The sequence below is a fragment of the Aotus nancymaae genome, unplaced genomic scaffold (assembly GCF_030222135.1).
Source record: "Aotus nancymaae isolate 86718 unplaced genomic scaffold, 86718_ANA_hifiasm-v0.15.2.pri h1tg000040l, whole genome shotgun sequence".
NCBI classification, from domain to species: Eukaryota; Metazoa; Chordata; class Mammalia; order Primates; family Aotidae; genus Aotus; species Aotus nancymaae.
This window is the reverse complement of record NW_026988454.1, coordinates 24,659,985-24,684,290: the sequence shown is the minus strand read 5'-3', so window position 1 is coordinate 24,684,290 and position 24,306 is coordinate 24,659,985. Positions and strand designations below refer to the sequence as shown.

The following is a 24,306-nucleotide window of genomic DNA, read 5'->3' as shown; positions in this document are numbered from 1 at the left end:
CTGTGGCAGAAAGTTATTTGACACTCCTTTCTTTATAGCTATTTATAAACCACTTGTCCATCTAGCTGATGTTATTATATATTGATACGACTTTAATCAATCTCTAGTGGAAACCCATTGAAAGCTGAATTTACAGTTTCCTCGTGACTGACAGTCGCCTGTCAACATTAAAAACCTTACTGGTCCAAAATAATGAAAGGCACTCGCGGCTGCCTGTGCTCGGGTTTACACCCCACGTTCACACGCCCACCCGATACCTTCGCACGAAGCACCTGCTCTTGGCCAACTGCAACTACCCCAGAAAGAGTCGCCGCGATTCCAGGGTGGCGGAATCATTTGCGGGCACTGGGGTCCCCTCCTTCAGTGCAGGTTCCCCGCCCCCTCGCCCGGCCAGGCGCCCACTCGCCCCAGACCCCGCTTCCCCCTGGAGCTCAGCGCGCATTTCCCGAAGCCCCGTCGCACCCAGAGGTCGCACCCACTCCTAGGACGCCTAGGGGGCGCCCCCCGGCTGGGTGTCCCGGGACCCTGAGAACGCAGGACCATAATGACGAAGGTGACGAAAGAGATGACGCCACGCCGCCTGCCAGGCCGCTGCCGGCCGCGGGGAGCGTCCGCAAACCGCACCCCGCCCGTAAGGGTCGCCCGCGTGCTCGCGGCCGCGCCGGTCCCCGGGGGCGCGCGCCCAGCCCCCGCCCCCGCCCCGCCCCGCCCCGCGCCCGCGCCCGCGCCCGCTCCGCGGCCGGGTTCCCACGGCGTCCGCCCCCGCGCGCCCGGCGTCTCCCGCCCGCCCTCGTCGCCGCCCAGCCCGCCCAGCCCGCCCAGGCCTCTCGCGAACATGGCGCTTGTCCCCTGCCAGGTGCTGCGGGTGGCAATCCTGCTGTCCTACTGCTCTATCCTGTGCAACTACAAGGCCATCGAAATGCCCTCGCACCAGACCTATGGAGGGAGCTGGAAATTCCTGACGTTCATTGATCTGGTAAGGCCGTCCCCTCCCCCTGCCCGCCCCGCACCCCGTGCCTGTGTGTGTTTGTGGGTGTGCGAGCACCTGCGCGCGTGCGCGCCTCCAGCATCCACCCGTGTCCTCGCCTCTACCCCAATTATTACGTGTGAAGGGCTGGCTGCCCCCGCAGCAGCACCTTCTGAACCACCCACCTTTACCTGGTAGCTGGGGGACGAATGGAGGTGGGGCGCAGCCAGGTGGTGGGCTCTTTGGAGGGGGACACAGAATTGCTTGTAAGAGGTGACACGGGAAGAATCTTCAACTAACAAAAGCATCGGACCTGATCATGACTGGCCTGAGACCCATTCGCCCTCAAGGTGCTTTCCAGGGCACCCACCGTGGGATGAAACTTGCTGCAACTGAAGGAAATTGGGTATTGTCTAGTGATTTGGAACTTCACCTGAAAGAACCAAAACCTTCTCATAAGGGAGAGAAAGCACCTAATAAAGTTGTCTTCTTTGCATCTGTTCTTTTTTTTTTTTTGTCCCATTGTCAATAATTTATTTCCAACCTTTAACCTGTAAATATTAGGAAACAGAGATGTTCAAAGTGCATTTCCAAAGTGACTGTACACTCTTCTCTGTCTTCCCCTATACAAGTTTACAGTAGTTTGCATAAGCAGCTCCTCTGTTGGCACAATAGAACAATCTTGACAGGTGTAGGTTATTATTAGTATCATCATTTTGAAAGTTTTTTTTTGGGGACTAAAAGGCCCTCTCCAACCCCCCTGGAGAATCAGAACATGGGCATAAGGCCCAATAATCAACTCATGGATGGACCTAGGAATTTCAGGGTAAAGGTGACTAAGACACACACAGATTATCAGGAAGAGGGTTAAACAAAAGCAATGAAATTGTAAAGCACTCAGAAAAATTGTAGAACCAATTCCTGGGACTCCCAGAATTGTTTGTGCAAAACTATACACTAGGTTGGCTACACCAGCAAGATTATAATCTTTTTTGTTGACTCTCCATTCTGATGAAGAGAACCTGATACATGTTTTGAGAATTTCCAAAGGCTTAGGATGCCTCAAAGAAATGCAGTCAGAGGCTTTTGGTTTAAAAATAACACCTTATATTTGCATTATAGTAGATACTTTCAGAGTGGAATTTCAATTCTTTTGCCCAGCAGTCTCCAAACTATGCGCATACCCTCAGTCCCACAAGACTTCACAGGGCATAGAATGTTGCAAGGGTTTCAATTTTCAGATCCTCATCTTCCAACTCTTCTTAAAACTAATCTCCCTCTGAACATGCGTGATGCCTGCCAGTTCTCTTTTCATTCTCCCCATTCATCCAATTGAGGAGCACACAACAAGGCTCTGAGGTGTGTTTTTCTGTTTGCTCCTTTTAGTATCCAGAAGATAGATGGCTGTCACCAGGACTGTCTTCATATTTGATTGAACAACAATGTTGGAGTTGTCTTGACAGAAAAGCTTATTGGGTTGATTGGCTTGTCAATGAGGATTGGCTTTGTCAATTATGTTATGTAGCAGACATTTTCCATATATTGAATGAGCTAAATCTGCAGCCCTGAGGTTCTGATACATATGTATATGAAGCAAGCATATCACCCACAGAGTGCCAGAAAGCATGTCCCTTTTTCAAGTGTTTACACTTAACTATGTTAAGCATGTTTAGATGTTATTTAAGAATGTGTGCATAGATTTTCAGAATTCTTTGAGGGGCTATATGAGCGAAACTCCTTTTGGGACACTGCCTTATCCCATTCCTAAGTCAGATCTTACTTAGAGCTGACCCATTTGAATGTTGCTAAGAAGCAATACTGGGCCAAAATACAAAATACAGAGATGCTATCAGAGCCATAGGTACTAGAAACAGCCCTTAGCATCACTCTTGCAGTAGATGCTGTGTTGTGGGAGCAAGGGGAGGGGTCAGCAGGTGAACAGACATAGAAATTGAGGGTGTTGGTTAACCTGAGAGATGCCAACTTCTCATAATTGGTATTGCTTACTGTGCAGTAAAAAACAAGGCTCAGAAGAAACCTCTCATAACCTCTGTGTGACATGAAACCATAATAGTGTCAGCTTGATATGCTGCCATACAATTTATCTTTTAGCATTCAATGATTGAACTGCCTGTTTTAAATACCAATCACCATAAAGGACTTTTTTCTATCCCAGAAGTCAGACAGTAGATTCAAATATGAAACATTTACTTTGCTTCATATTTAGTTTCAGATTGCACAAGACCTTTAGCCAGGCATTTTAATGTTTTACTCTGTGGCTCCTGATTGAAATATAATAATTATCTTTAACCAAGAGTTCCTGTGAGAAAGTATGTCTAAGATATTTTCATAAAAACATTCATGCAAAGTGTTATTCTTATTGTTTGAGATTTAGAATCTTTAGAGCTTAAGCATTGTACAGCTGTTAAAACAACCATCCTGTCAATCCTCAGTAATGGCGTGAAAAGATTAGGCTGCTATAATTTAGCCATTTTACTTTTCACTTTTAATATTAAAAAGACCGTACACTTTATTACCTAGTGCCTTGTACAATATTAATGGGTCTAAGTTTATTGGAACAATTTTGCAAGAGGGTTTAGCTTTTTAAAAATTTAATGAGAAGGCCTTTTTTCTTGCCAACTTGGAATGCAGGAGTCATTTATCCTGATGGCCACAGTTGGATTCCATGTTCCATGGCATCAGTTTACCAGGATGTGAGTCAGGAATCTCAGGCTACATGTATCCAGGAGCAGATGGTTATGTGGCAGTGGCCATTCTGGCTGTATTCATATCTCTCTTTGGGTATGAGGAACTTTCCAACGGATTCAGAGCTCGTGGTCAAAAACTGAAATGACATTGTTACTATCAGTAATCTTATACTATTATTTTCCGATGGTTTCTTTTACTAGTATTGAGAAACTGTAAGATGACTAAGGTGCTTTTGGAAAATTGAAGTTAGTAAATGGAAAAAGAACACTATCTTGGTGTAGTAGGCAGAATAATGGGCCTCCAAAGATGTTTACATCCTCCTGCACGGAACCCATGAATACATTAGGTTACATGGCAAAGAGAAATTGAGATTGCACATGGAATTAAGGTTGCAAATCAACTGACCTTAAAATAGGAAAATTATCCTGGGTTATCCTATTGGGCCCAGTGTAATTACAAGGGACCTTAAAAGGAATAGGGAAACAGAAGATAAGAGACCATCGGAGGAAGACGTGACTGGAAGAAAGTCACAGAGAGATGCAACAACGCTGGCCTTGAAGATGGAGGATGCAGCCAGGAGCCAAGGGGTGTGTGAGAGGTTCTAGAAGCTGGAGAGGACGAGAAAATGGCTTTCCTCCTAGAGTTTGCAGGAGCACATACCTGCTGACAGCTTGATTTTAGCCTAGTTTGGACTTCTGATCTCCAGATTTGTAAAATAATAAATTTGTGTCGTTTAAGCCATTCGATTGATAGTAATTGGTTACCACAGTAATAGAAGACTAGTATACTTGGCTTTAAAGCCTCTGACTTAGAAAAAAACTTAACTGTTTTTGTACTTACATGAAATAAATGCAATGACTCAGCTAGTCCTTTATGTATAGTAGATAACTGGTTAATTTTAGCTTTAACAACGCAGGTTTTTTCCTACTTCATCCATGAAATTATGTGGAGGAGACATATACGTCTAACAGTGGGCAATATGAGAATCTATAAAGACTGGACAACATTGGAAAAACTAGGTCTTTACTGTGAAGTATTTCAGAGACTATCATTATGTAGCATGTCAGGCCAGGAAAAGGAATATACTTAACTGGAAATAAGCTGGAAAGAAAGAAAATTTAAACTAGCTATTGCTCAAATATTAACATTTTCTTAGTCAATATCACAGCTGTTGAATTTTCTTCAAGTGATGTGGATTCATTGATTCATTCACTAGCAAAATGATTATGCTTCATGTTACATGATAATTGCCTCCAAAGATAATAAAGAAGAATCAGGATAAAACCAGCATAAATAAATGAAAAGAAAAAGGCAAATGTATTTTAAGGTCTTAGTGGTTGGGGTATAATAGGTGTTTAGTAAATGTTTAAATAAATAGAAGCTTTCTCTTCCCAAATTTTCATTGAGTATTCTTTTCTTGCCCTGTCTCCTCCCAAAACTTTCAAAATGATAGGAATTTAAAAATGTATCAACCAGAACATTATTCAGATGTGTGTGGTAGAGTGTCTAACAGATGAGTCAGAATCAACTTCTTTGAAAACCATGAGCTGCATTTTTTAGAAAACAAAATATTGATAACGGATTTAAGGCATCTTAATTTTTAAAGATTGAAACAGATTTGGCAGTTCCGCTGACTCTAGTTTGTAGTACTGGCCATTTTGAGTTACCATCTCTTAGGACCGTATCAGACCCATTATTTCTCCTGGACTGGCTTTTCATTCATGTCATGGCAGAATAATGTTCAGGCCCTGCCTACTCAGAGTGGGCGGACAACCAACAGGATCAGCTTTGCTGGGAGCCTGTTAGAAATGTGGCATTTCCAGCTCCACCCCAGAGCTTCTGAATCAGAGTCTGCATTTTAATAGGATCATCAGGTGATTTCTATGCACATTCAAAGTTGATAAATACTGCTCTAAGCCACATTATTTTTGTTTTTTAATTTACATGGATTAATTATAGGAGTCTGTAGAGCAGTCTTAATATACTAATTCTGCCTATTTGTCGTTTTTTTTTGTTTTGAGACAGAGTTTCACTCTGGAGTGCAGTGGCGTGATCTTGGCTCACTTCAACCTCTGCCTCCCAGGTTCAAGAAATTCTCCTGCCTCAGCCTCCCAAGTAGCTGGGATTATGGGTGCCTGCCACCACACCTGGCTAATTTTTGTGTTTTTACTAGAGACAGGGTTTTACTATGTTGGCCAGGCTGGTCTCAAACTCCTGATCTCAACCTCCCGAAGTGTTGGGATTACAGGAGTGAGCCACTATGCCTTGCCTGAATTCTGCCTATTTTCAAAACATATTACAGATTGGCTTTCACTGTGATATAACAAAAAAAATGTAAAAAATAATAATTAGAAAATAAAAGAAAAAGAAAGACATGTTTCAGGTACCAGAGATGGGTTAATTATTGCTATTGAGAAACAAATTTGAATAATCTTCAGGGCAACTAAGGTGATAAACAATACACATTTGACTGCATTGTCCCTATATTGGAATAAAGGAAGTATAACAGTTTATCGGGAAAAATACAGTTCTTCCCAGGCACTGACTTTTCAAGGTAATTTATCACTCAGATATTTACTTAAAGAACATTAAGGGTGGGTATGGTGGCTCATACCTGTAGTCCCAGCACTGTGGGAGACCATGGCAAGAGGCTTGCTTAAGCCCAAGAGTTTGAGACCAGCCTGGGCAACATAGCAAGACTCCCACTACAAAAAATTAGTTGAGGGTGGTGACGTGTGCCTGTAGTCCTAGCTGTGTGGGGGGGCTGGGGCAGGAGGATGACTTGAGTCCAGGAGTTTGAGTTTTCAGTGAGCTATGATAGTGCCTCTGCACTCCAGCCTGAGTAGCAGAGTCAGATCCTGTCCGTAAATAAAAATAAAAAAGAACATTGGTTAGCATAGTGGATAATGCCTTTCATTGGTTTTTAGCATAATATATAGAAATATTCTTACAGTTAATGTTTCTTATTTGATGGTTTTATGAAGGCCAAAGGCATGGTCTTATATTTTGGCTAGGGTGAAAGCATTTTTGTACAAGTTTAAGGTAATATAATCTAGGTACTTTTTTTGTTATCTAAATCTGTATTGCAAAAGAATTTCAGAAAACCACAGAGAGAGCAGGATAAATAAAGTCTCAGATGTGGAAAAGCTTGGGGTGCTCAAAGAACAGGAAATTATCAAGTGTACCTGAAGGATACCATTTTTACTTTTAGACATGCTGAGAATTTTTGACATTTAAAAAATGTTAAAGAGGGAAAACAAGCTGTGTAAGTATACTACATTTTGCATTTGAATTAGTCTTATATTTATTTACATGCTTATCATAAAATATATTCTTGACTCTATTTCATGACTTAATTTTAAATAGGAAATAAAATATTTTGAGAAGAGATTCTGCATGTCATTATGTAACTGTGGTACTTAGTTTTGCCAGTCAAAACACACAGTGCCACATGAAGGCCAGTAGTTTATTGAGTAATCAGGGAACAAAATTAGGTGGGCTTTTTCTGTGTTTTGTTTCCTTGGGGTTTTGGATATTATACAGAGAATATGAAATTGCAAATGTTTTCTTCAGGAGACTCAGACTTGACCCTAAAATATGCACATAAACTTGAAGGATCAAATAACATTTTTTTCCTAACCTGGAGGGAGAATTGTGAGAATAATGCTTTGCATAGAATCTTCTTCACCTTCTTTGCATGTTTCTTTTGGATCAGGCATAAAATAGGGGCCTGGTTTTGTTAGAGTGGGGGAAATAGTTGATGATATAATCACCCGTTCCCTGTTAGTTGCAAATGGTATTGAAATTACAGAAAGTCATCTGACCATAGTTGAGGTCACTTCTTTTCCCATTCCTGCCATTCCCCCATGTCTGGTATAACATTTAGCAAAATTGTTAACTGCTCTTGAGGGTTTTCATTTGTTTCTCTGTGTTCCTCTGAAATGTCACATGTTTCTGTGGAAGCGTGAACAATAGTACAATTTTCCACATTGAATCAGATGTTCATGTGATCCAAGCATGCTTGGAAAAATCTTACTGCTTAGGATTCCATACAACATAGCTCTCTTGTGCAGTCTGTAGCTAAGCAGTTAAAGGGGCCGTGTCTCACCTGTAGGTAGCCCTTCTGAGTGCAGTGATACCAGAGCTCTCTTTGAAAGTGAGACACCCCTTGATCAGATCCATTGTGGACTTGAACAAGATACAAGATCGAAGCATGGAATTCTGAAAAGTCAGACAATGCACTAGCGCATTCACATTGACTTATATTTAGGTCTGTCGGGCTTTTGAAATTAATTATTTTTTAAAAATTAATTTCAAAAGTGATACATACTTATTGTAGAAAATTTGTACAACTACAGCCAACCGTAGAAATACAGGAAAAAAAATATAGTCCGTCTTAATTCTCCCTAATTTTCCTTGCATCTTAGCGTTTCAGTGCTTCAAGATGGTATTTATTTTGGAACTTTATGTACATACAGAAACATATATAGAAAGTCAGATTACCGTGTATATGTGTATGTGTGTTTGTACATATGTAGTCAGATATAAAAAAATCATATTCTTTAAAACTTATTTTAAAATTACAGATATCATTCAGAGATACCAGTGTTAGTATTTTGATATTTGTCTTTTCAGTCCTATATATACTTCTGTTAAAAAAAAACAAAACATTCAACATAAACATATGGTTTTTATAAATTTTTTATCCATGTATCCATGTACACTAAAATTTATTCCTTTTTTTTTTTTTTTGAGATGGAGTCTCATTCTGTTGTCCAGGATGGAGTGCAGTGGCGCTATCTTGGCTCACTGCAACCTCCACCTCCCAGGTTCAAGTGATTCTTCTGCTTCAGCCTCCCGAGTAGCTGGGACTACAGGTGCATGCCACCACTCCTGGCTACATTTTTTTTTTTTTTTTTTTTTTAGTAGAGACAGGGTTTTGCCGTTTTGCCCAGGCAGGACTGGAACTCCTGGGCTCAAAGGATCCACCCACCTTGGTCTCCCAAGGTATTGAGATTACAGGCATGAGTCACCATTCCCGGCCAATTTGTTCTTTTTGGCATACAGTTCTGTAAGTTTTGATAGATGCACAGAATGGTATAAATACCACCACAATCACCTAAAAGCATTCCTTTGTCTTCCCTATGTATACTAGAACCCTCCCCTGAATCTTATCAACCATAGATTTGTTCTCCATTCATATACTTTTGTATTTCCTAGAAAAGTATATAAAGCATACAGTATGTCTTTCAGTCTGGCTTTTCATTTAGCAGAAAGCAATTCAGATTTACCTATGTTGTTGTGTGTATCAGCAATTTATTCCATTTTACCAGTGAGTAGTGTTCCATGGTATTGATGTACCAGTTTTATTTATCCGTTCACAAGTTCAAGTACATTAGAGGCTTTTTTCACTTTGGGGTAATTATGAGAAAAGCTGCTATAAAGATTTGCATACAAGTTTTTGTATGAACATCAGTTTTCATTTTTACTGGGCATATGCCTAGGACTGCTTGGTCATATGGTAGGTATATGTTTAACTGTGTAAGAGACCCCCACAGTTTTCTAGAGTGGATGTGGCATGTTGCATTACCACCAGCCATGTGTGAGAGCTCCACAGATGGGAACTCACATTGTATCCTTAGAGAGTGGTGTCAATTTTTCTTTTATTTCAGCTATTCTAGTAGGTGTGTAGCAGTATCTCATTGTGGTTTTGAGTTCCCCTCATGACTAAAGATGTTAAATATCTTTTCCTGTGCCTTTTAAGAATATATTTATGTTCTTTATGAAGTTTGCCCATTTAAAAAATACTGGGTTGTTTTATTATTATTAAGCTTTGAGAGGTTTTATGTATGCCAAATAAAAGCTTTTTGGCAAATATGTGATTTGCAAATATTTTCTCCCTGTGTTTAGTTTATTTTGTTGGTAGTATCTTTTACAGAGCAAAAGTTCATCATTTTGATGATACCAAATTTACCATTATTATTCTTTTTATGGAACCTCCTAGAAATTTTATAGTTTTATGTTTTTATCGATAATCCTTTTTTTTTTTTTTTTTTGGTACGTGTTGTGTAATTTTCTCTGCACCATGTCCTGAAAGATTGTCATTTTGCCATTGAATTACCTTTGCACCTTTGACAGAAATCAATTGACTACATTTGTGTGTCCGTTTCCGGATTCTTTTCTGCTCCACTGATGTGTGTGTCTCTTCACAGGTACCTCACTCTGTTGATTGCAGCTTTATAGTGAATCTTTAAAGTAGGTAGTGAGAATCATCCAGCTTTGTTCTTTCTCAAAATTTGTTTATACTATTCTAATTACTTTTCCTTTCTGTTTAAATTTAGGATAATCTTGTTAATATCTACAGATAATTGTACTTGGAGTTTTGAGTAGGATTTCATTGAATCTATAAAAGTAATTTGGGGAAAGTTGAACATCTTAACAATATTTACTTTTCCAATTCATGAGGAACATGACATATCTCTTCATTTATTTAGATTTTTTATTTCTTTCATTGGTGTTTTGTAGTTTTCAGACATAGTTTGTGTGTGTATTTTGTTAGGTTTATATCTATTTTATTGTGAATGGTACTTTTAAAATTTATTTAATTTTTTTTTCATTTTCTTCATCCATTTTGTGTTGCTATCACAGAATGCCACAGACTGGGTAATTTATTAAGAAAAGAAACTTATATCTTGCAGTTCTGGAGGCTTAGAAGTACAAAAGCATGGTGCTGGCATCTGGTGAAGGCCTTCTTCTTGCACCATACCATGGCGAGGCATCACAGGGCAAGAGGAGCATGTGAGAGAGAGCCAAACTAGCTTTTCTGACAGACCCACTCTTGTGATAACTAACTCTTTCCTATGATAATCTATTAATCAATTAACACATTAATCCATTAATAGCAAAACCCTCATAACTCAATCACCTCTTAAAATGCCCTACTCCTTAATAATGTTACATTGGGGATTAAGCTTCCACATGAGTTTCAGAGATAACAAACATTAAATGGCATCGACCCTTTTATATTTAATTGACATTTTAATTGAGATAATTGTAGATTCACTTCAGTTGTAAGAAATACAGAGAGATACTGTGTAGGCTTTACCCACTTTCTCCCAGTGGTTATATCTTGCAAAACTGTATTATAATATCAAAACCAAGATATTGATATTGAAACAGTAAAGATAGAAAACCTTTCCATTATCACAGTGATACCTCATGTAGCCTTTTATGACCACAACTACCTTCTCCTTTTGCCCCATCCCTAACCTCTGCTAGCCATTAATTTGTTCTTTCCTGATTTTTATCATTTCAAGAATATTACGTATCCATAACCATACATATGTGACTTCTGGGGATTGCTATTTTTTAAAAAAATCAGAATAATTCCCTAGAGAGTCACCCAAAGTGTCACATGTATCAGTAGTTTGTTCCTTTTCATTGCTGGTAGTATTTGTTAGCATTCATACACCACAGTTTAGCCGTTTATACATTAAGGGATATCTGGATTGTTTTTATGTCTTACTTGGACAAATGTCTATTCAAGTCTTTTGCCTGTTTTTAATTGGATCATTTGTTTTTCTATGATTGAGTTGTATTAGTTCTTTATAAATTTTAGATATTAAACCCTTATCAAATCTTGGTTTGCAAATTTTTTTACCAATTTGTGTGTTGCCGTTTCATTTTATTGTTTGCTTCCTTTGCTGTGCAAAAGACTTAGTTTGATGTGGTCTTATTTATTTACTTTTGCTTTTATGGCCTGAGCTTTTGGTATGGTATCTAAATAAATAAATAAATAACTGCCAAGACCATTTTCTGGGACTATTCCCCCGTATTCTCTTCTAGGAGTTTTATAGTTTCTGGCATTACATTTATATTGATTTTACATTTTATGTAGAATTTTATGTATGATGTAAGAAAAGAGTCTAATTTTATTCATTTGCCTGTGAAAATATAGTTTTTCCAGCACCATTTATTGAAAAGATTATTCTTCCCTCCTTGCATTCTTTTGGTGGCTTTGTCAAAAATTAGCAAATTATATATCTTTGAATTTATTTCTGAGCTCTTGATTCTGTTGCACTGGTCCATGTGTCTGTTTTTATGCCAGCACCATACTGTTTTGATTACCATAGCTTTGTAGTGTAATTTAAAATCATGATGTGTGATGATTTTTGACTCAAACCAGGCTTGCATTTGTGGGGTGAATGCTACTTAGTTATCTTGCACTGTTCATTTTAGATATTGCTAGATTTAATTTGCTAATATTTTGTAGAGATCTTTTTCTGCTTTTCTGTTCATGAGGAATATTTGTCAATTGTGTGTTTTTCTTTTCTTGTTTTTGGATTTGATATTAGGATATGTTGACCTCATTCCTCTTAAGTGTTCTGGAAGAGATTAAGCAAAATTAATGTTACTTCTTTCCAGAATGTTTGGGAGAATTTACCAGTGAAAACCACTGGGCTTGGGATTTTCTTTATTGAAAAGTTTTATCCACAAATTCCATTTGTTTGATTTCAAAATGTAGGACTATTAGTGTCAATTTTTAAAACTGAGATTTGATATCTTTCAAAGAATTGGTCAATTTTGTCTTTCAGTATTTTATTATCTTTCTCTTATTGTCTGTAGCGTCTGTAGTGATAACCATACTGCATTGCTGACATGGGTAATTTGTGCCTTATCTCCTTTTTCTTCATCAGTCTGGGTAGGGGGTTACACGAATTTATATTGATTTGATTCAAAGATCAGTTCTTATTTTTTTCTGTCTATTGTTACTGTTCTCAAGTTCATTGATTTTGCTTTTCTTTTTTTCTTTTTCCTTTTTTCTTTTCTTTTTTTCTCTTTTGCCTCAAACAGTGACATTTATTTAAAGAAAAAAATGACAAGATGTCCATCCCTTGGCTCTCTTCCCTACCCTCTCCTGCTGCTCCTCAGCACCCCCAAGACTGAACTCTGGATGGGGCTAGGTGGCAGGATAGCCCCTCAGATGAGGGCAGCAACACTGAGGGTCATTTCCTCAGTGGAGGTGTTGTAAAAGGTCTCTATGTCTTGAAGAGTCCTCTTGTCTTCTTCTGTAACCATGTTAATAGTCACATCCTTACAGCCAAACCATCCACCTTGACCGATTCTTTGGATATATTTTCCCTGTTGGTGGGAAGGTCATAGTTGATGACTAAAGAAACCTACTGCACATAAATGCCTCTGGCCTATGTCAGGAAAGACAACTCTTCAGCATGTGCACAAGAGTCTATCCTGAAGGGATGACACATGGGTATCCATGTAGGCAGCCAAGGAAGGAAGAGGAAATAAGCATCCCTGTTCCCCAAAAACCTTAGGCATGCCAGATTCTATTCCAAGTTGTTACTTTCCTGAAAGGGGCACTGGATGTTCCCTTGGAGAGGAAATCACCTTGGATTTTTTTCTTTTTTTTGAGAAAAGGTCTCACTCTGTCATCCAGGCTGGAGTGCAGCTCACTACAGCCTCAACCTCTCAGGTTTAGGTGGTGCTCCCAGCTCAGCCTCTCAAGTAGCAGGGACTACGGGCATAAACCACCATGCCCAGATAATTTTTATATATATATTTTTTGGTAGAGACGGGGTTCTGCCATGTTGCCCAGGCTGGTCTTGAACTCCTGGTCTCAAGCGATCCACCCCACTCAGCCTCCCAAAGTGCTAGAACCACAGGCATGAGCCACTGTGCTAGGCTGATTTCTGTTTTTAACCTTGATTATTTTCTTCCTTCTGTTTGTTTTGGGTTTGTTTTGCTCTTCTTTAACTAAATTCTTAATGGGGAAGTTTACATGATTAATTTGAACCCTTTATTCTTTCCTATATAAGCATTTGATACTGAAATTTTTCCCCTAAGCACTGCTTTAATTATATCTCATGTTTTAATATATCTTATTTTCATTTTCATTCAATTAAAAATATTTTTTAAAATTCCCTTTGATTCTGTTTTACAGTGGGTTGTACATTGTTTATACAGATTTTTCAGATATCTTTTCATGATTTACTTCTAATTTAATTACATTACAATCAGAGATCATTCTTTGCATGATTTCAGTTCTTTTAAATTTATTAAGTTTGGTTTTACAGCTCAGAATATGGGCTATCATGTTACATATTCAGTGTGCACTTGAAATATGTATTTTGCTTTTAGTAAGTGGAATGTTTCTTGAATGTCACCTAGGAAAAGTTTGTTGATGGTGTTATTCAGGTCTTCTGTTTTCTTGCTGATTTTCTAGTGTCTCATTAATTGAGAAAGGAGAATTGAAGTCTCTTAAGTGTAACTGTAAATTTGTCTATTTCCTATTTCAGTTTTATTAGTTCTTGCATTATATATTTTGGAGCATGCACCTTGTTAAAAGTACATGCACAGTTGGAAATGCTGTGTATCTTGGTGAATTGATCCTTTACCACTATAAATTGTTCTTCTTCCTAGGCAATTATTTTTCTTGTTCCAAAGTCTGCTTTGTCTGATATTAGCATAGCTTCTCCAGCTTTCTTTTGGTATTTGCATGTTATATCTTTTTTCGTCTTTTTACTTTTAACTTTATCAACATATTTAAAGTGAATTTTTTTGTAGATAACATATAGTTGGATCTTATTTTTAAAATTTAATTTGATAATCTCTATTCTTTAATAGGTACAATTTACATTTAATGTAATTATTAAAATAATTGGACTTAGTTCTATCATTTTCTTATTAGTTTTTTTATTTGTTATTCTTTTTTTGTTCCTCCACTCCCATTTCCTGCCTTATTCTGGGTAATTTTTTAGTATTTAATTTTATCTGTTGGCCATTTGTATATATCTCTTTGAATTATTATTTTAGTTGTTTCTCTAGTGATTACCATATACAAACCTAGCTTTACACAATCTACTTAGAGGGAATAGTTTATCACTTCAAGTGAAACATATAAGCCTTGTCACTCTACCCTCCTCAGTTGATGTCATAGTTGTCATTTTCATCATAGCTACGTAACTTGAGAACCCTATAATGTTATAATGTTTGCTATTAACAATAAATATTTGAAAGAACTTTGTATAGTAAAATACTCCATTACCCAAATATTTACCATTTCTGTTGCTCTCTCTCTAGTTCTCATGTTGATATTTCCCTCTGATATCATTTCTCTTCAGCTTTAGAATTTATTTTAGCATTTCATTAAGAAGAGATCTGCTGGCAACAAGTCTCTTAGTTTTTCTTCATCTGAGTATGCTTTCTTTTGCCATCATTCTTTAAGGATGTTTTTGCTGGATATAAAGCTCTGGTTAGCAGTTTTTTTCTTTCATTGCTTAAAAGATGTGTCACTGTCATCTAGCCTGTATGATTTCTGAAGAAAAATTTGAAATTATTTAAGCCATTGCTCTCTTAAAGGCAATGTGTTGTTTTTCTCTGGTTGCCTTTAAGTTTTTTTTACTAATCTTTGGTTTTCAGCAGTTTGAGTATGATGTGTCTGAGTATGGTTTTATGAGTTTGCTTTGGTAGGAGTTTGCTGAGTTTCTTGAATCTGCAGTTATGTCTTTCACTCAGTTTAAGAAATTTTCAGCCATTATTTTTTCAAATATTTTTTCTATGATTACGTCTTTCTTTCACCTCTCCTTCCAGGACTCCATTGATATGCATATCAGATCTTTTGATTACTATTCCAAAGGTTGCTGAGAACTTCTTCACTTTTTTCAGTCTCTCTCTTTCTCTGTTCTTTAGGTTGTATCATTTCTATTGAACCATCTTCAAATTCACTGACTCCACTGTCATCAGCATATTGTTATTGCATCCATCTAGTGAATTTTTAAATTTCCAATATTGTAATTTTGAGTTCTAAAATATTCACCTGGTTCCATTTTATGGTTACTGTTTCTCAGCAATTAATTTCTATCTTTTATTCATTTTAACAGTGTTCACCTTTACCTTATGGAAGATTATTGAAAAGCTGCCCTAAAGTCGTTGCCTGATAATTCCAACATTGGGGTCCCTTTGGGTTGACATCTTTTGATTGTGTGTTTCCCTTAATATTGATCCATTTTTTCTGGCTCTTTGTATGTCATGTTATTTTGGTTATACCATGAACATTTTGAATATTGTATTAATCCGTTTTCACACTGCTGATAAAGACATACCCAAGACTAGGTAATTTATAAAGAAAAAGAGATTTGATAGACTCATTGTTCCACATGGCTGGGGAGGCCTCACAATCATAGCAGAAGCCAAAAGGCATGTCTTACATGGTGGTAGGCAAGACAGAAAGAGGGCCAAGCAAAAGGGAAAACCCCTTATGAAACCATCAGATCTCATAAGACTTATTCACTACCAATGAGAACAGTATGGGGAAACCACCCCCATGATTCAATTGTCTCCCACAGGCTCCCTCCCACAACATGTGGGAATTATGGGAGCTACAATTCAAGATGAGATTTGGGTGGAGACACAGCCAAACCATATCAAACATTATGTGGTAAGGCTCAAGGTTGTGTTAAAATTATATGGAGAAATGTTGACTTTGTTTATTTGTTTAAGCAGGCAATCAACCAAGTTTCCTTTTTCCAGGTCCTTTTTGTGATTTCTTTCATACTCTCTAGCTCTCAAGATATTCCTTTTTATGGTTCTTGTGGCCAGAAGGTGTCTTCTCAAAATTTTAGCCTCCCATGCTGTCATGCAGTCCACATAATTGGCGATGCCTTCACAGTGAGATAGGAGGAGAAAAGAGAGAGAAAGAAAAAAAAACATTTTCTCGCCACCATTCACACAGCAGGACTTCATCTTGCCTGGTTCCTCTGGTCATTGAGGTGGGTTTTTCTTGGGGTTTTAGGTACTCATGCTAAAGGAAAAGAAAAGAGGGAATCATAATCTCTAGCATGCAGAGGACTTTTCCTCTATCCTGTAGCTGGAAAGAGGAGGCTTCTCCTGGAGTTTTTGCTCTCAATGCTTGCTTCACAGTTCTAGAACTCAGTCTGCACGCAGGTCAAATAAGGGGAAAAAAAGGAGAGCAAAAATCTATAAACTGTACCCCATGGGTCCTTATTTATTTTTGCCTTAGTTCCCAATGCATTTGTCATTGTGTGTTTTTCAAAGTCCTCAGATAGTTGCTTTTTGTACTCTGTTCAGAGTTCTTAGTTGTAATCAGTGGGATTCATAGGCTGTAGTCAGCTTACTTCACTTGGGCTGTCACCAGAAGCCTACATATGTTTTCAATACCTATTTTTTTACACTTAAAATATTTTATAAACATTTTTCCATGCCATTATACATTCTCCCATATCATAATTTTTAATGACTGCGTATTCCTTCATATGAGTGTTTATATTGATTGTCTTAGTGAATATATGAATAAATAAATCTTTACACACATCTGTGATTATATTCTTAGGATAAATTCTTAAAGGCAGAATTGCTATACTAACATCTTTAGAGAGTATCTTAACGTTAAATAGATTTAGACTCCCTCCAATAATTGGAATATTGATTTCTCTATATTCCTGCTATAGAATGGGATAGAATAGATAGAAAAATAATGCCAATGATCACTAAAGGTGCTTAAACCTGACAGTTTCCTGTCTGGTAGATTAACTGCAAATATTTTACCACATATCTCATAAATATAAGTGACTAGCTGTCTTTGGCTAGATATTTATAAAATTCAGTGGTATTAGGCATGTTTGGTTTGGGCTCATAAAAACTTGAGCCAGACATAACTTTTCAGGTGCCTAGAGCATCCTAATTAGGATAGAATGGGCATTGCTGAAGAGAGCAAGAATGGCTTTCTGTGTGCCGTAATCATGGGGTCTGCATTCCATTCATCTTGCATTAAAATTGTGCTTTAGTTTAGTCATGAGTGATTTATTAGGTCCAGTTTGAAGAGTTGGCTTCTCAACATTAGGAGTCTGAGGAAAGTGTATTTGCTATAACACTACACATCCTTTTTTTTTTCTAATTACATATGTATACCTTTGTTGTTTTAAAAAAGACATATGAATATTAAAAATCCCTATAGAATGGGAAAATATCCTCTTCTAAACTATTAAGGGATATTCTATGCCAGAATAGATTACTTCTCTATCAGCCCAAGCCCTGACAGAGAAGAGAATTGGTGCACTCAAAGTGGGTAATCTGAATGAGATTAGTGAAAGAACCATTTACAATTGTGGGCAGGGTGTAGAGATCACAAAATATACAAGTTCCCTGGGGACTGGAGAGTATCGCTTCTAGGCCTGGAGCTTTGACCTTTGGTGCTCATCCAGCGTGCAGGGTGCCCTCAGTGGGTGTGTGAACAAAACAAAGACCTCATGTTTCCTGTTCTTTCTTTGTCCAATTTCCTGCCAGTCCTCATTGATTAAACCTATCAGAAGTCAGAGGGTCAGCATGCCTCTTGATGCAGTGCACACATATCTACCAAAGCAAATGCAGGAAACATTGGATTGAAATCTCCTTACACATATGTGTTCAGAAGACAATGGCTAATTTGCAACTAATTGTATATGATGAAAGAATATTTCTGTTTCACCAGGTATTTATAGTAGAATATAAATGATAATTCTTAACATAAGACTCTTAGCAGGGCTGGGCGTGGTGTCTCATGCCTGTAATCTCAGCACTTTGGGAAGCCGAGGCAGTTGGATCACCTGAAATCAGGAGTTTGAAACTAGCCTGGCCAATGCGGTGAAACCCCATCTCTACTAAAAATACAAAATCAGCCACAAGTAGTGGTGTGGTGGGCACCTGTAATCCCAGCTACTTGAGAGGAAGAGGCAGGAGAATTGCTTGAACCCAGGAGGCAGAGGTTGCAGTGAGCTGAGATCACACCATTGCACCCACTCCAGCCTGGGCAACAAAGTGAGACTGTCTCAAAAAAAAAAAAAAAAAAGAAAAGAAAAACTTCTTATCAAAATATGCTACCAATTTATTGGAGAATTATATACAGCATATTATACATCTGTGAATACCTATGATACGATGTATATATTAGGCTTTATAATATAAGGGATAAGCACTTGGGCTTGGGAGTTACACTGAGTTTGAATCCCAGCTTTTCCATCTATTAGCTCTCTAACTTGGGGTGAGTTTATTACCTTCTCTAAGTCATAATGCTTCTATTTTGCTTGTTTCTTTTATATGTTACACAGGAATATAATAGTACCTACCATGTAGGATTGTTGTGAGGATTAAATGAGATCACGTATTTGTCTTAGTCCATTTGTGTTGCTCTAAAGGAATACCTGAGGCAGTGTAATTTATAAAGGAAAAATATTTATTTGGCTCATGATTCTGTTGGCTGGAAGACTGGGTATCTGGTGAAAGTCTCAGGCTACATAAACTCATGGTGAAATGCAATCGGGAGCCAGAGTATGGCGAGATCACATGGCAATAGAGAGAGAGGGGAGGTGCCACATTCTTTTTAGCAACCAGCTGTTGTGGGAACTAACAGAGATATAACCCATTTACTGCCACCCAGAGAGGGGATTCCACCCCTATCACCCAAACACCTACCAGTAGGCCCCACCTCCAGCACTGGAAATTAAATTTCAACATGAGCTTTGGAAGGGTCAAACATTCAAACTATAGCAGTATGCAAATTGCATAAGCCAATGTCTGGCACGTATTAAGTATTGTACTTAAAAAATGTTGTCTATTATTATTCGAATTGTTACACATTTGTGACCAGGGACAAGAACCAAGAGTTGAGAGGACTCTCCTCATTGTAGGATGAAACTCATTGCTTAAGTAAGTATATCCTTCAGAAAGGATAGAGAATTCAGTGATTAAGGGCACAGGTTCTGGAGTAAAACCTTTTGAGTTTACAGCCTAGTTCTGCTTTGACAAATACTTATCTGCTCATCTTCTCAGTGCTTTAATTTCTTCATCTGAAAACTGGGATTGTTATATCTATCTATCTATCTATCTATCTATCTATCTATCTATCTAAATATATTTTTAAAAATTTATAGACTGTATATGTAAAAAGATAAGTATGAAAATTCATTATAATATCAAAAACTTAGAATTTATAGTCAATCTGTTTTCAGGATTTGAAATCATAGTCCCACAGAAGACAGATCTGGTGAAATTGTTTTCCAATACAGGCATACCTTGGTGAGATTGTGGGTTTGGTTTCAGACCACAGCAGTAAAGTGAATATTGCAATCAAGTGAATCACATGAAATTTTTGGTTTCCCAGTACATATAAAAGTTATGTTTATACTCTAGTCTACCAAGTGTACAATGCCATTATGTCTAAAAAATGCACATGCCTTAATTTCAAAATACTTTATTGCTAAAATATGTTAATGATCATCTGAGCCCTGATTGTATAATTGCCTTTTACTAGTGGAGGGTCTTGCCTTGATATTGATGGCTGCTGACTGATCTGGGTGGTGGTTGCTGAAGATTGGGGTGACTGGCAATTTCTTAAAATAGGATACCTGTGAAGTTTGCTGCACTGATTTACTTGTCCTTTCACAAAAGATTGTTCCATACCATGCAATGTTTGGTAGCATTTTACCCACAATAGAACTTCTTTCATAATTGTAGTCAATCCTCTCAAACTGTGCTGCTGCGTTATCAACTAAGCGTATGTAATGTTCTAAATCCTTTGTTGTCATTTCAACAATGTTCACAGTATCCTCACCAGGGGTAGATTTCATTTCAAAAAAGCATTTTCTTTGTTCCTCTATAAGAAGCAATACCTCATCTGTTCAAGTGTATCATGACTTTGCAGCAATTCAATCACATCTTCAGACTCCACTTTTAATTCCAGTTCTCTTGTTATTTCTAACACATCTGCAGTTAACTTTATCCTCTGATGCCTTTAACTCCTCAAAATCATCTATGAGATTTGGAATTAACTTCTTCTGAACTCCTGTTAATGTTGATATTTTGACTTCCTCCCATAGATTACAAATATTCTTTATAGCTTGTAGAATGGTTTTCAATTTATTTTGCCCAGATTCATAAGAGGAATCACACCTATGGCAGCTACAGCCTTATGAAATTTATTTATTTGTTTTTAGATAGGATGTATCTCTCTCACTGATGCTGGAATGCAGTGGCATGAACATGGTTCACTGCAGCCTTGACCTCCTGGGCTCAAGAGATTATCCTGCCTCAGCCTCCTGTACTGGAACTACAGGGGTGCAACACCATGCCAGGCTAATTTTTTGATTTATTTTTTGTAGGGACAGGGTCTCATTTTGTTGCTCAGGCTGATCTCTTTCTTTCTTTTTTTTTTTTTTGAGACGGAGTTTTGCTCTTGTTACCCAGGCTGGAGTGCAATGGCGTGATCTCGGCTCACCACAACCTCCGTCTCCTGGGTTCAAGCAATTCTCCTGCCTCAGCCTCCCGAGTAGCTGGGACTACAGGCGTGCACCACCATGCCCAACTAATTTTTGTATTTTTAGTAGAGACGGGGTTTCACTATGTTGACCAGAATGGTCTCAATCTCTTGACCTCGTGATCCACCCGTCTCGGCCTCCCAAAGTGCTGGGATTATAGGCGTGAGTCACTGCGCCCGGCCGCCCAGGCTGATCTCAAACTCCTGGGGTCAGGCAATCCTTCTGCCTCAGCCTTTCAAAGTGTTGGTGTTACAGGGATCAGCCACCATGCCCAATCTATATTTCTTAAATAATAAGACTTGAAAGTCAAAATTGCTTCTTGAGCCATGGGCTGCAGAATGGGTGTTGTGTTAGAAGGCATGAAAACATTAATTTTCCTTTACATCTCCATCAAAGCTCTTGGGTGACTATGTGCATTGTCAATGAGCAGTAATATTTTGAAAGAAGTCTTTTTGTTTTCTGAGCAGTAGATCTCAGTAGTGGGCTTAAAATATTCAATAAACCATACTGTAAACAGAGCTCGTAGATTTTCAAAATGGTACATGAGCATTGGCCTCAACTTCAAGTCACCAGTCTCATTAGCCCCTAACAAGAGAATAAACCTGTCCATCAAAACTTTGAGGCCAGGCCAAGCTCAGTAGATTATGCTTGTAATCCCAGCATTTTGACAGTCTAAGGCGGGAGGATTGCTTGAGGCCAGGAGATTGAGACTAGCCTGGGCAACATAGCATAAGTTTATTTCTACTTAAAATTTAAAAATTAGCTACGTGCGGTGGCATATCGCTATAGTCCCAACTACTCAGGAGGCTGAGGTGGGAGCATTACTTGAACCCAGGAATTCAAGGCTGCAGTGAGCTATGATTGCACCACTGCACTCTAGCCTGGGTGACACAGTGAGACTGTGTCTCTGAAAAAACAAAACAACCATCCCTCCACCCCTACAAAAAAAAAAAAACCACACATACTTTGAAGTCAGGTACCGACTTCTCATCTCTAGCTGTGAGAGTCGTAAATGGCATCTTCTAAAAGAAGGTGATTTTGTCTACATTGAAAATCTGTTGCTCAGTGCAGTCACCTTCAGCAGTGATCTCAGTTGGATCTTCTGGATAACTTGCTGCAACTTCTACTTGAGCACTTCCTGCCTCACCTTGTGGTTTATGTGATGAAGACAGCTGTTTTTCCTTTAACCTCATGAATCAGCCTCTGCCAGCTTCCAGCTTTTCTTCTTCAGCTTCCTCATCCCTCTTGGCCCTCATAGAATTGCAGAGAGTTAGGGCCTTGCTCTGGATTAGGTTTTGGCTTAAGGGAATATTGTGGCTGTTTTGATCTTTTCGCCATATCACTCAAGCTTTCGCCATATCAGCAATAAGGCTGTTTTCTTTCTTATCATTTGAGTGGTCACTGGAGTAGTGCTTTTAATTTCCTTCAATAACTTTTCCTTTGCATGCACAACTTGGCTAACTAGTTAGCACAGGAAGCCTAGTTTTTGGCCTGTCTAGGCCTTCAACATGATCTTCTCAGCAGGCTTAATCATTTCTAGCTTTTGCATTAAAGTGAGAGATGTGAAGCTCTTCTTTACACTTGATCACTTAGAGCCCATTGTAGGGTTATTAATGGCCCAATTTCACTATTGTTGGATCTCCGGGAATAGGGAGGTCTTGGGAGAAGGACAAAAATGGGGAAACAGCTGGTTGGTGGAGCAGTCAAAACACACACAACATGTATGGATTGCACTTGCCATCTTCTATGGGTGAAGTTTGAGGTGCCCCAAAGCAATTATAATAGTAAGATCAAGGATCACTGATCATAGATCACCATAACAGATATAATAATAATGAAAAAGTTTGAAATATTGCAAGGATTACCAGAATGTGACACAGAGACAGGAAGTAATCATATGCTGTTGGAAAAATGCCATTGATACCCTTGCTTGATGCAGGGTTGCCACAAAACCTTTAATTTGTTTAAAACAAAACAAAACTACAGTATCTATGAGTTGAGTGCAGTAAAATGAGGTGTGCCTCTATGTGATTGGTGGCCCCCCATATCTGCTGGTCTAAAATCTGAGATGGTGGCCATAAGACTCTTTTCTGCTTGACTCAGAGATAAAAGTATCTAGAAAGACTTCTTTTCATTTCTAGGAGGCAGCTAATGTGTTGCCAAGTTGGTGACAGAAACCCAGAAAATGACTGGGTAGGAAGAAATTACGTAAAGCACTAATAGAAGTGAGTTACATCCTGGGAGATGTAATACACACAAATAAAGTGTTGTAGGTTGTTGCTAATGGGAAGAATTAGCAGCAGTGTACACTTAGGTTTGTAGTTTTCTATTTTATGTACTCCATTGCTTCAGAGTGAGAGAACCATTCACTGAGTAGGGGAAAATACCTTCTCAATAGAGCTGAGGTTTGTTGCATGGAGACCTAAAAAGCATTATTATACTAAATTGAGCTACAATTGTACATACAAACATTTTCAGCCATAGATCTTGGACTAGAATAGCCCTCAAATAAAAACATGACCCCTAGATAAGTCCCCGTATCCCATCTATTGAAAAACATTAATACTAGCATTAGACAAATATTTTCTTGCTCCAGGTTGAGTGAATAGCAAAAAATGACAACTTTACGCAACCATTGAAAATGACTATAGAACAAATGAAATATATTTCAAACTGAAAACTCTCAAGAAGAGAACACCAGTGAAAACCATTTACAATAGGAAACAAAAAAGTTTAGAAAACTGTTCAGAATCCTCACTAGAGTGAAAAAGGTATAGTCCCAGTGGAACAGAGCATGATGCCATGAGTTGAGAATTAAGAAATGAAAAGGCAACAGGTTGGGCTGAAATGGGGAGTGGATAAGATGAGGTTAATTGCAAGAGTCTAAAAATGCAATGACAAAAACTAAAAAGGAAATGTAAGAGTAAAATTAACATCCACAATGGGGACAATAAAAGGTGAAATTGATACTATGGGAAATCAGATCAGTGTGATGGAGAATAAACTAAAGAAATTTTTCAGAATTTAGAAGAAAAGGAAAAAGAAAATAATGAAAGAGAAACTGCGAAGTAAAGAGAATGGAACTTCAGTAACAATTATTGATTATTCCTCAATAATAAACTATAGTAATTAGAAACAAATAATAAAATAAAATTGAAGGAAATTCCTAGTGCAGGGGGCAAAAATAGATAAAAGACTAGAGTATATATATTGAAAGGTTAATTGTCTTTCAGACAAATAAATAAGAAATGACATATAGCTGGAGTCATCTTGGCAAAATTTGGGGTTTAAAATAATGATGAGCTA

General features: G+C 38.1%; 1 protein-coding gene and 1 non-coding gene across 5 annotated transcripts in view; one reads left to right on the top strand and one right to left on the bottom strand.

Annotated features, from left to right (window-relative positions):
- The first annotated feature begins 544 nt into the window (after positions 1 to 544).
- AIG1 (androgen induced 1) overlaps positions 545 to 24,306 on the top strand; it is a 255,635-nt gene continuing 231,873 nt past the window's right edge. For 2 of the 4 annotated variants that reach the window (XM_012474446.3, XM_012474447.3), the window contains exon 1: positions 806 to 976. In XM_012474446.3, coding sequence (XP_012329869.1) covers positions 836 to 976 — 141 coding nt within the window. In that variant the 5' untranslated portion in view covers positions 806 to 835. Of the gene's footprint in view, positions 638 to 805; positions 977 to 8,431; positions 8,450 to 15,800; positions 15,806 to 20,929; positions 21,057 to 24,306 lie in introns of those variants that run through there. The other 2 variants (XM_064360613.1, XM_064360614.1) reach the window with 2 other exon arrangements.
- Positions 12,949 to 13,088, bottom strand: LOC135268568 (small nucleolar RNA SNORA67). The gene has a single exon (XR_010336872.1). It is a non-coding gene; the product is annotated as a small nucleolar RNA SNORA67 (small nucleolar RNA).